Raw genomic sequence first — 12,500 nt, 5'->3', positions numbered from 1 at the left:
CCTCGCTTTCTAACCGACCAAGACGTTCTGTGTGCAATGAAAGCAACTCTCTTCACTATGCTTTCTTGAGATTTTGATGGGGGTGTGGGGGTGGGGGTGGCGTGTGGGGGAGGGGGGGGGGGCGAGGGGGGGCAAGCAAGAAAGAATGTCTGTCCTATAATAAAGACTTGAACCCTAAACCCCTCGCTTCCTAACCGACAGGCGTTCTATTCATTGAAATTCACCTCGTGCTTTCTTGACCGTTTAGGGGGATTTGGGCAGAGGAAGAGAGAGAGAGAGATAATAAGAATGTCTGTCCTGTATAGACTTGAACCCTACCCCCTCGCTTTCTAACCGACAGGCGCTCTATTCATTCAAATTCACCCCCTTGCTTTCTTGACCGTTTAGGGGAAGTTGGCAGAGGACGAGAGAAAGAAAGATAGAATGAATGAAAAAATGTCTGTCCCATAAAGACCTGAACCCTAAACCCCTCGCTTTTTAACCGACAGGCGCTCTTTTCATTAAAAGCCAACCCATGCTTTATTGACCGTTTAGGTGGATTTGGGCAGAGAGAGAGAGAGAGAGAGAGAGAGAGAGAGAGAGAGAGAATGCCTGTCCTGTGAAGACTTGAACCATATACCCCTCGCTTTCTAACCGACAGGCGCTCTATTCATTAAGATTCATCCCACGCTTTCTTGACCGTTTAGGGGATTTTGGCAGAGGATGACAGAAAGAAAGAAATAAAGAAAGAAAGAAAGAAAGAAAGAAAGAAAGAAAGAAAGAAAAAATTTCTGTCCCATAAAGACTTGAACCCTAAACCCCTCGCTTTTTAACCGACAGGCGCTCTTTTCATTAAAAGCCATCCCATGCTTTATTGACCGTTTAGGTGGATTTAGGCAGAGAGAGAGAGGGAGAGAGAGAGAGAGAATGTCCTGTGAAGACTTGAACCATAACCCCCTCGCTTTCTAACCGACAGGCGCTCTATTCATTAAGATTCATCCCACGCTTTCTTGACCGTTTAAGGGATTTTGGCAGAGAAAGAAAGAAAGAAAGAAAGAATGTCTGTCCTGTGAAGACTTGAACCCTAAACACTTCGTTTTCTAACCGACAGGCGCCCTATTCATCAAAAAGTCACCTCATGCTTTCTTGGCCGTTTAGGGGGATTTGGGCAGAGAAAGAAAGAAAGAGAGAAAGAAATTAAGAAAGAAAGAAAAGTCTGTCCTGTAAAGACGCACTCACATTGTTAGAAGCACGCGCACTCGAAGAAGCGTGAGAAAGAGGCCTTTGGCGAGAGTGTCACACGAATCGATTTCTCGCGATAGGAACAGGGCGAGGAACAGGAATTACCTATTTCAAGCGAATCGAACAGTCTGACACCGGCTTAAGAGATGAGTGGGGCTGGGGGGAGGGGGTCGTGGGGGATAGGGGAGGGGAGGGGGTAAATGGCGTGGTATGATAGGGGAGGGAGGGGCGAGGTCGTGGTGGTTGGAATGAAGACTGGGAAAGGGTGAGGGGTGTGGGGTGGGGAGGGGGGATGTGTGGGTGGGGTGCATGGGGGGGGGGAGAGGGGAGCAGAATGGGGGAGGGTGGGGTTTGGTGAGGGGGGGGGGGGTACATCCTTGCTCGGATCGCCAGTTCGTGACAGTGAAGTTGTCTGCGTGGCTCTCGAATGGAGACTCATTACAAGCAGAGAAGGTGGCGCTGTTTTGCGGCTTTTTTTATTATCTTATTATTGCATTTTTAAATTTTCGTCTTTTTTTTCTTTCTTTTTTTTTCATTTTTCTTTAATTACTTTTTTTTTCTTTTTGCGCTGGTGGTTTTTGTTTTGTTTGATTGTTTTTTCGTTAAGTTTTGGTTTGGTTTTTTGTTTCTTTTTTGTCTCCATGCCTATTTATAATCTGAGTTTTTGTTGATCCTTCGCTTTAAGTTTCCTGGGGTTTTTTTTTGTTTTGTTTGTGTGTGTGTGTGTGTGTGTGTGTGTGTGTGTGTGTGTGTGTGTGTGTGTGTGTGTGTGTGTGTGTGTGTGTGTGTGTGTGTGTGTGTGTGTGTGTGTTTCTTTCCTTTATTTCTGAATTTGATTTTGTGTGTGTGTGTGTGTGTGTGTGTGTGTGTGTGTGTGTGTGTGTGTGTGTGTGTGTGTGTGTGTGTGTGTATGTGTGTGTGTGTTTCTTTCCTTTTTTTCTGAATTTGATTTTTTTTTTCCAATTTTCTGTTCTCACGTATTTGCTTCGCCTTTTTTTTCTTTCTTTCTTTCTTCATAACTTTTTTTCTTCATTCTCATTCAGTTTTATAACACTGATAGATGTCGAAGCACACAAGTCAAACACATAAATGTTGTTGGCTCTTTGTTGTTGTTTTGTTGTTGTTGTCTGAATCTTCTGCTGCATCGTCTGTGTTGTCCGCCATGTCTCGCATCCGTACAGCAGAATTAACTTCACATTGGAGTTGAAGATGCGGAGTTTGGATTGTCATATCATACGGGGCGAGTCTCAGAGAGAGAGAGAGAGATGTCATATCATACGGAGCGAGTTTCACCGAGAGCGACAGAGAGAGAGAGAGACAGAAACAGAGACAGAGGGAAAAAGGGAGATATAGACGGGGGTAGAAAGAGAGAACAAATGAATGATTGAATGAATCTCTTTAATCAATCTTCGTTTTATTAGTGCTATCATTGTTCTTTATACCGAGTATAAATCACAACCACAAGCAAATTGATGGATTTTTGTGTTGTCGTCTTTTCGAAATTATGATGTTACAGAAATGACAGCAATGAAAATAACACCTACACAGTTCACATTCGCATATTTTCACTGATCATAATTCGCGTCAGTGCGGTAAGAATGCATAAAACCTGGAAAATCTTCCCTTTTTTTGATAATAAATCAAAACTTCTTTTTTTCTAAATTCGTTAGTTGTACGTGCATGCGTGGCTGTAAATCCCATTATCCTGATTTGTTTGTTTGTTTGTTTGTTTGTTTTCGGTTCACAGTAAGCTGATTTACTGCATCGCGTGATTTGGATTCAAAGTGCAAAAGCGGGAATGGAGAAACTTTTTTTTTTTTTTTTTTTTTTTTGCTGTTTTTGCTTCGAGATTCTGACCTCACAAGCTGTGACAATGAAAATGATGGCCCAAGATTTTGACATCTCTGCATTTAAGGATACGCGAAATTTAAAAAAAAAAAAAGAAAGATTAGAAAAGAAAGTGAAAAAAAAGCACAAAAAATCGGAAGAATAGAAAACACCGTCACGGGTACATTTCTGTTTCTACCCATATCACAGCAAACTAAGTTAATGTGTTGCGTGGTCGGGGCACGATAGGAAGCGAGAATTTTCCCTTCTGTTGTTTCAGGTGTGGAAAGAAAACGATGTAAGATAATCCAATTATCAAAGGTTTATATTTCTTCCATTTTACTGCTATCTTCGTCGTCATTGATGCATCAGTTAGTCACTGCTTTCATTTGTAATGATTGCATTTTTGTTCTTCTTGTTCTTGGTCTTGTTTTTCATTATCATCATCATCATCATCATTATTATCTTCTTCTTCTTCTTGTGTGCGTGTGTGTGTGTGTGTGTGTTTTATCTTCAGATTAACGTCTATTCACTGTAAGTGTTTTTAGACGGAAAGGAGTAAGGAAGTAGATAAAGGAAAGGGAATGCATGTGAATATTAGTGTAAAAAGTATTCATGTTATGTATGTATCAGAGGAAAAGTATATTATAAGAAAAAGGTCTAAAGAGATTGTGGTGTGTATTGAATGAGGTGTCATGGGAAGGAGAATATGTATATGCATATCAACAAGTATTAACCTACAACAATGTAAATAGAAATAACAACATTAATTATAACACATCAAAGGAGGATACCAACTGGACTGGAGTTTAAAATTTCCGAAAGCATTCTAAGCAATGTGTGTGTGTGTGTGTGTGTGTGTGTGTGTGTGTGTGTGTGTGTGTGTGTGTGTGTGTGTGTGTGTGTGTGTGTGTGTGTGTGTGTGTGTGTGTGTGTGTGCGTGTGTGTAAGTACGTGCGTACATGATAATATACCAGTTGTTCTTTTCATCGCTTCGTTACCTTTAATGGACTATTCCAGTTACTATTCTTATTCGTCGTACTAATGATTTGATTTTATTTCATTTTATTTCTTTATTTCTATGTTCTGTGTCGTTGTTTGTTTTTTATGTTTCGTGTCGTTAAATCGGCAGAATTGTAAAAAGGCCTGTACTGCGCCTAATTCTTTACCCATTAAAGATCCAATCAATCAATCCTTCTTCTTCTTCTTCTTCTTCTTCTTCCATTCACTGTTATATTTGCTGTTGAGATCTTTCTTTTTATGCTCATTCTTCATTCACTGTTATTTCTGTCGTCGTCTTTTTTTTCTTTTCTTTTCTTTTTTTTTTGTGTGTTTTTTTGTTTGTTTGTTTGTTTGTTTGTTCAAGTTCTTGTTTTCGTGTCTCCTTTTCATCTGTTTTATCTATTTTCATCACCTTCATGAGTATCATGATCATCACCATCATCGTCATCATTATCATTGACAACAGCAACAGCAAGAACTCCAGCAACAATAACGATTACATGAGCTCATCACATTGTATCTTCATCGTCTCTTTGCCTTGACCAGCGGGTTCATACGTACGTCATGTATCTGTTTCCTGTATTTCTTGAGCAGATGCTGTGTAGCCTATTAAGATCAGTCCGTACGATTTGATGATGGAGTCTCCCGTCGGACCGACGGATGAGTAGGCAGGCAGGCTTATCTGTCGGGGTGTGCCCTCATATGGGAGAAGAGGCCGATTCTGGGTGCGCTGTTGAAGGGCTAGCTCGTTGTTCCGACATTAGCCTAGTTGCCTGACCAGCACAGGTGATTTTATTTAGTAAATCCCCAACTGAAACTCACGCATGCAGTCTTTATGCAACATACACCACAAATGAAGATCTTTTTTCTTGGAGACGATACAGTATTCTTTGTTACAGGTTTCTCTGATTTTTGATACATATAGAAGAAAAAATGTCTACATTTCGATGATTTCACACCATCTTCCTAAGCCACAGACAGGCGGCATTGGATTCTGGATACATATATAGAAGAAATGTCGATGATTTAGCACCATCTTCTTTGGTGGCATTGATGCTTGTAGTGAATTCAGTTCACTCACAGCCAAATCAACACCAACATTTCAAGTAGGACTACCATTTGCGCTGTGGAAGATGACAGTGTGAAACCATCGAAATTTACAAGTAAATTCAACGTTTGATTCCGAGTTGTAAAGTTTCTTCAAATAAAATCTCGTGCGGGTGCGGAGGTCGAGCGGTTAAAGCACTGGTTTCTCGCCGGACTTTCTTGAGTTCAATCCCTCTCGGACCTGGTGGGTTAAGAGTGGATTTTTTTTTTAACCCGGATTTCCCAGGTCAACGTGCAAGTGGAGTGGAGTGGAGTGATGGCCTAGAGGTAACGCGTCCGCCTAGGAAGCGAGAGAATCTGAGCGCGCTGGTTCGAATCACGGCTCAGCCGCCGATATTTTCTCCCCCTCCACTAGACCTTGAGTGGTGGTCTGGACGCTAGTCATTTGGATGAGACGATAAACCGAGGTCCCGTGTGCAGTATGCACTTAGCGCACATAAAAGAACCTACGGCAGCAAAAGGGTTGTTCCTGGCAAAATTATGTAGAAAATTCCACTTCCATAGGAAAAAAACAAATAAAATTGCACGCAAGATTTTTTTTCAATGGGTGGCGCTGTAGTGTAGCGACGCGCTCTCCCTGGGGAGAGCAGCCCGAATTTCACACAGAGAAATCAGTTGTGACAAAAAGATAAATACAATACAATATACATGCAGACCTGCTAGTGCCTGAACCCCTTTTGTGTGTACAACTATGCACGCAGAAGATCAAATACGAACGTTAAAGATCCTGTAACCAGTGTCAGCGTTCGGTGGTTATGGAAACATGAGCATACCCAGCATCCGCACCCCCGAAAACGGAGTATGGCTGCCTGCATGGCTCAGTAATCAGATAAAACAAAACGGTGTTACACATAAAATGTTACATGTGCGTGTGCGTGCGTGCGTGCGTGTGTGTGTGTGTGTGTGTGTGTGTGTGTGTGTGTGTGTGTGTGTGTGTGTGTGTGTGTGTGTGTGTGTGACTGAAAGCTGATTGAATGACACATGAAACAAACGATGAGCGCACAAAGACAGTTCAGTTCGCAGTCTAACCAATGAAGGCAGCCTGCTGTGCAAAAACGTGTGTGTGGTGTGTGTGTGTGTGTGTGTGTGTGTGTGTGTGTGTGCGTGTGTGTGTGTGTGTGTGTACGTGTGTGTGTGTGTGTGTGTGTGTGTGTGTGTGTGTGTGTGTGTGTGTGTGTGTGTGTGTGTGTGTAAGAGCTTGGTCTCTAACCAAGTACAAGCGCTATATAATTATCCATCATCATCATCATCATCATAATCACCATCACCAAAGCAGTCTGTTGTATTGTGCATTCTGCTTTTTGTGTCCACCCCCCCAGGTGGTGAAGATGCTGGTGGCGGTGGTGGTGATCTTCGGGCTGTGCTGGCTGCCCTACCACACCTACTTCATCGTGGTGCAGACCCACGAGAGCATCCGCATGGAGCCCTACATCCAGCAGGTCTACCTGCTCATCTACTGGCTGGCCATGTCCAACTCCCTTTACAACCCCATCATCTACTGCCTCATGAACGCCAGGTGACGGACCAACCAGGGGCTAAATTGTTTCTTTGGGACGGGAAGGGAGGGAAGGGAGTATGGGTGTGGGAAGGTAAGGGATAGGGTAGGAGGAAGGAAACAGAGGGAGGGAGGAGATGGAGGGAGGTATGGAGGAGACACAGGGAGGGAGGCAGGGAGGGAGGAGACAGAGGGAGGGAGGGGACACAGGGAGGGAGGCAGGGAGGGAGGAGACAGAGGGAGGAAGGGAGGAGATACGGGGGTGGGGGGAAGGAGGGAGGAGACAGAGGGAAGGATTGAGGAGACACAGGGAGGGAGGGAGGAGACACAGGGAGGGAGGAGACAGGGGGAGGGACGGAGGAGACACAGGGAGGGAGGGAGGAGACACAGGGAGGGAGGGAGGGAGGAGAGAGATGGAGGGAGGGAGGGAGGAGACACAGGGAGGGAGGGAGGAGAGAGAGGGAGGGAGGAGACACAGGCAGGGAGGGAGGAGAGAGAGGGAGGGAGGGAGGAGACACAGGCAGGGAGGGAGGAGACACAGGGAGGGAGGGAGGAGACAGAGGAAGGGAGGAGACACAAGGAGGGAGAGAGGGAGGGAGAAGACACAAGGAGGGAGGGAGGAGACACAGGGAGGGAGGGAGGAGACACAGGGAGGCAGGGAGGAGACACAGGGAGGGAGGGAGGGAGGGAGGAGACAGAGGGAGGGAGGGAGGAGACAGAGGGAGGGAGGGAGGGAGGAGACAGAGGGAGGGAGGGAGGAGACACATGTAGGGAGGGAGGAGACACAGGGAGGGAGGGAGGGAGGGAGAAGACACAAGGAGGGAGGGAGGAGACACAGGGAGGGAGAAGACACAAGGAGGGAGGAGACACAGGGAGGGAGAAGACACAAGGAGGGAGGGAGGAGACACAGGGAGGGAGGAGACACAGGGAGGGAGGGAGGAGACACAGGGAGGGAGAAGACACAAGGAGGGAGGAGACACAGGGAGGGAGGAGACACAGGGAGGGAGGAGACACAGGGAGGGAGGGAGGAGACAGAGGGAGGGAGGAGACACAGGGAGGGAGGAGACACAGGGAGGGATGGGAGGGAGGAGACACAGGGAGGGAGGAGACACAAGGAGGGAGGAGACACAGGGAGGGAGGAGACACAGGGAGGGAGGAGACACAGGGAGGGAGGGGAGGGAGGAGACACAGGGAGGGAGGAGACACAGGGAGGGAGGAGACACAGGGAATGAGGGAGGAGATACGGCGGGTGGGGGGTGGAGGAGACAGATGGATGAGACACAGGGAGGGGGATGGAAGGAGGAGACAGAGGGAGGGAGGGAGTAGACAGAGGGAAGGATATAGGGAGGAGACACAGGGAAGTATGGAGGAGACACAGGTAGGGAGGGAGGGAGGGAGGAGACACAGGTAGGGAGGGAGGGAGGGAGGGAGGAGACACGGGGAGGGAGGGGGGAGACACAGGGTGAAGAAGTCATTTATCTGTTCCCTAATGTTTTTGTTGCTTGTTTGTTTTTTGTGCATGGGAGTGAGAGGGTTGTATGGAGGAGTCAGAAAGGGGTGGTGGTGGTGGTGGTGATGATGATGATGATGATGATGGGTTAGAGTGGATATGGGGGGTGGGGGTGGGAGGTGGTGGGGTGGGCTGGTTTGTGTCGGGTGAGTCAAGCCACTGGATGTGGTGAGCGTTGATATGATTATTGACGGATGGTGGGTTGGTCGATGGTGGGAGGTGGGGGGTTGGGGAGGGGGGGGGCGAAGGCTGGGGTCGAGTGAGGAAGATATCTGGCTATACCTATTGACTGGCTGGCCGTATCCATCTCCCCTCTTCAGCCTTCTCATGTACTGTACTGCCATGCCTCATGTACACCAAGCGAACCAATCAGTGATTAGATTGTTTTTGGTTTTTCTGGGTGTGGGAAGGTGAGTGGCAGTGTGGGGGTGGGGTGGGGTAGGGTGTAGAAGTCATCTGTTTATACCCACCGACTGACCATGAACGCCAGGTGAAACGAGCAGGGGTTCAGTTGTTGTTGTTTTGTTTTTTGTTGTTGTTTTTTTTTTTTTTTTTTTTTTTTTTTTGTTGTTGTTTTTTTTGGGGGGATTGGTTCTTTTTGTTTGTTTGTTTGTTGTTGTTTTTTTTGGGGGGCGTTTGTTTGTTTTTGTTTGTTTCTTTGTTGGTGTTTTTTGTTTTGTTTTTTTCTTCATCGGGCAAGACAACACAAAATAAATATTCTCTAGGAGCAATGAAGAACAAAATGAGAAGAATGGGGATAAAAGGATGTACAAGAAGTACAAAACGAAGATGACGCTCATTCTTCAACAGATATGGAAGTAAAGGGCAAAGTGAAGATAGGGTAGTAGTCCTCTGTCCATATTCACTGGCTGGACATGTCCCACTCTCGTCCACAGTCCCGTCATCAACCTGCCTCCAGAACGCCAGGTGACCCACAGTGATTGTGTTTGTATCGGACAGTGGAGTAGGGACTGGGGCTTGGTGTGGGGGTGAGGGGGGGATGGAGGTGAGGCAGTGGTGGTAGTGTAGAGGGTGGATATTGGGGTGATGGGGGTAAGGGGTAGTTGGGGGTAGGGTGGGGAGGTCATGACCAACTCCTTCTTACATACTTGTTTACTTAATTGTTATTATTTTTTTTTTACGAACTTACTCCTCCTCTTATGTATGTCTTAACCAAACAGTTGGTGTCGCCATTGTAAACTGTTATAAATGCAATACCAAATGTTATCTACATTTGTATTAGTTACATGAAATATGTAACATTTTTATATGCCCCTAACACCCCAACACCACGAGGTTTTCTGAAATAAACACGTTTTGTCTTGTCTTGTTTTGTCTTGTCATGTGGCACTTAAGGCCGACACCAGAGATCTTCATACAACTGCCTGTCATGCTGTCTCAGCTAGCTTCCCCCAGGTATAGCTGTCCTTCAGTTCTTTTTCAACTGTTCAACTCCCCCTCCCACCCACCCCCCGCCCCTCCCCCACCCCTCGCCCCTCCCCCACCCACACCCCCACCCCTCGCCCCTCAACAATTCCCACCTACCCCCTCATCTCCTGCTCATGAACACCACGCGACTCGTCAGTGTGGAAACTTTCATTCTGGCCTTCACCTTTGACCCGACCATGGGTCACGTGAGCTAAGGGAAGCAACCGAATGTTAAGGTACGATTCTGATTGGACGGCTGCTCGACCATATGAAAAAATAAATTATATATGTGTATAGAGGCAGCGTAACTGGTACAGAGACCGTTTCTATTCTTTCAACACAGTGCAATCAATATTACGGAAGGAAAGGTCTAAGAAAAGCTACCTGAGCCAGTTTTCCACTGGAAATGACTGTGATATCCGGCCTGGGGGGAAAAAAATGATACGTCAGAACACTGCCAAATTCACGTTGTGGGCTGCATGCGTATCGGAAGCTGGCTTTAGCTAGAAGTCACGCTACGCCGTTATCACTATAACGGTTCCACGATGGTCGATAGGTTCGTGTAGGGGCGGTGTATGGGGTTGCGGATAATGGGTCATCTATCTCCCTGCCTGTTCATGTCCAAGCCCCTCCAGAGTCTCGTCACCTGCTGCTTTACGAACGCTTGTGGTCACCAGGCGGTGTGCGTATGAGTGGGTAAGGGGGGTGGGGTTTGGTAAGGAAGGGGCCGGGGTGAGAGGGATTGAGGGATGGAGCAGAGCGGGTGGAGAGTGAGATAAGGGTTGATGGGAGTATGGAGACTGAAGTAGGGAGGGAGGACACAGAGAAAGGGAGGGGGAGACACAGGGAGGGAGGAGACAGAGGGAGGGAGGAGAGAGGGAGGGAGGGAGGAAGGGGGAGACACTGGGAGAGATGGAGGGAGGAGACAGAGGGAGGGAGGGAGGAGTTAAAAGGGGAAGGGAGGGAACAGATGGAGAGAGGGAGGAGACAGGGAGGGAGGGGACAGAGGGAGGGAGGGAAGAGACAGAGGCGGAAGGGAGGAGATAGAGGTACGCGCGATGCTTGACATCTCAATGCCTTGAAACTGCAACTGGAATTAAACGTGCCCCCAGTTAGTAGCAGCAAAAGTAGTAGTAGTGGTATTGGTGGTGGTGGTGGCATTGGTGATGGTTTTGGTGTTATTGCTGTTGTTGTTGTTGTTGCGATGGTTATCATCATCGTCAATAATGATCATCGTCATTGTCACGATTGATTCCAGATTCCGCCAAGGGTTCCTGCAGTTCTTCCGCTTCTGTCCATGCCAGCCGTGCCGCAAGGCGCTGCGCGTCAGTTACAAGGACCGCGGTTTCTACTCCACGCGCATGAGCATGACCAACACGGAGAAGATGGACCGCAACGGGTCGCTGATGCACACCACGGTGGAGAGCATGGAGGACACCAACTCCACGCCCATGGCCAGCACCTACCGCATGCACCCCATCAACCACGCCCACGCCCACGGCCACGCCCACGGCGGCAGCCACGCCCACCGCTCCCTCAAGGACAGGGACAGTTTTGACGACTGAGGAGGAGGAGGGGGAGGTGGTGATGGAGGTGGGGGTGGTAGTGGTTATTGCGGTGGCGGTCCCCCTTTTGCTCTACCAAATCCCTCCACCAACACCTCATCATCACCCTTACCAACTGTCTTGACGTGTTTTTTTCCTGGAAGCCTTCGTATTTGAAAACAGGATGTTTTTGGACGGTTTTGGTGGTGATGGTTAATGCAGTAGAAAAAAAATCGTTGGGAGAGTGATTTGACTGACAGCTTTTATGGTTGTGGAGGAGGAGGAGGAGAATGAGGAGGTGCTGGTGGTGGTGGAGAACGAGGAGGAAGAAGTGGTGATGGAGGAGGAGGAGAAAGAGGAGGAGGAGTGGGGGCGTGGGGGTGGAGTCCTCACTTTCCCGAACCATTTCTCTCAACTTGCTCAACTTGCTGCATCTTTTCCTCCACCCCTGGAAACCTTCAGCATCGAAGACGGTTGGCGGAGGTGGGAGTAAGGGGTGCTGGTGGTGGATCAGTAAGAGGAGCTGGAAGAGTGAGTGAGCGACTGACTGACTGTGGACTCTTGAAGAACACGACACGAGGTCATTTGGCTCGGAATGACCTCCCTCCGCCACCCACCCACCCACCCAACCCTCCATGCCACCCCTTCCCCCCTCCCCCCACACCTCCCGCATTCCCCCACCCACTCAGCCTACCACCTCCCCCATCCCTCCTTCTGATGTAAAGAGGTCGCTTTGATGGTTGTCGGTAGCAGCAGGGCAGGCCCTGAAGGTCTGACCTACGGGCTGGGTTTGTGCGATGGTCAGGCACTCGCTTCTTCTTTTTTTCCCCTTTCTTTTGGAGCATATATGTTGTGGCATACGAGAATTAGTCTGCAAGCTTTGAGACAACCTTGAAACTAAAACTGAAAGGTGGTAACGGAATTGGGTTATGTTAGAAGGGTGAAAACAAATGTGGACTCTTGAAGGAAACGTATGATATCTTTACGTCCAGAAGAGGGTTTCCGAGTCTTGGAGATTTGCCTGCCCCCCTCCACCCTCCCCCAACCCTACCCGCCACCCCCTCCATCCCCTTCGTTCAATCCCAAATATCAGGCTCATCCTCCACTTCCTCACAGTATCCATTGCTCCACCTCTCTCGGAAGCCTTCAAGCTTGGAGAGGGTTGTCTTTAAATAGTGGCGATGCTGCTTCAGGTGGATTTAGTTGGAAGAGTGGTGGAATTACCTTGGACCCTTGAGGAATAGGATGTGATCCCCAGACTTTGGAAAACAATTGACAGACCTGGAGGGGTGTAGTGGACAGTTCTTCGGTGCGGCAGGGCAGGGCGTCTGAGGAAGGGTTGCACGGGGCGCCGCACAGAAGAACT

General features: G+C 47.9%; 1 protein-coding gene across 1 annotated transcript in view; it reads left to right on the top strand.

The window, feature by feature from the left end:
• Nucleotides 1–11,155, top strand: part of LOC143290562 (tachykinin-like peptides receptor 99D) — a 224,084-nt gene extending 212,929 nt beyond the window's left edge. The window contains exons 4-5 of the mRNA XM_076600127.1: nucleotides 6,477–6,673; nucleotides 10,849–11,155. Coding sequence (XP_076456242.1) covers nucleotides 6,477–6,673; nucleotides 10,849–11,155 — 504 coding nt within the window. The remainder of the gene's footprint in view (nucleotides 1–6,476; nucleotides 6,674–10,848) is intronic.
• The last annotated feature ends 1,345 nt before the right edge of the window (nucleotides 11,156–12,500 follow it).

This window comes from Babylonia areolata, chromosome 1 (assembly GCF_041734735.1).
Source record: "Babylonia areolata isolate BAREFJ2019XMU chromosome 1, ASM4173473v1, whole genome shotgun sequence".
Taxonomy (NCBI): domain Eukaryota; kingdom Metazoa; phylum Mollusca; class Gastropoda; order Neogastropoda; family Buccinidae; genus Babylonia; species Babylonia areolata.
The sequence above is the reverse complement of the archived record's forward strand: the minus strand, read 5'-3'. Positions and strand labels throughout refer to the sequence as shown.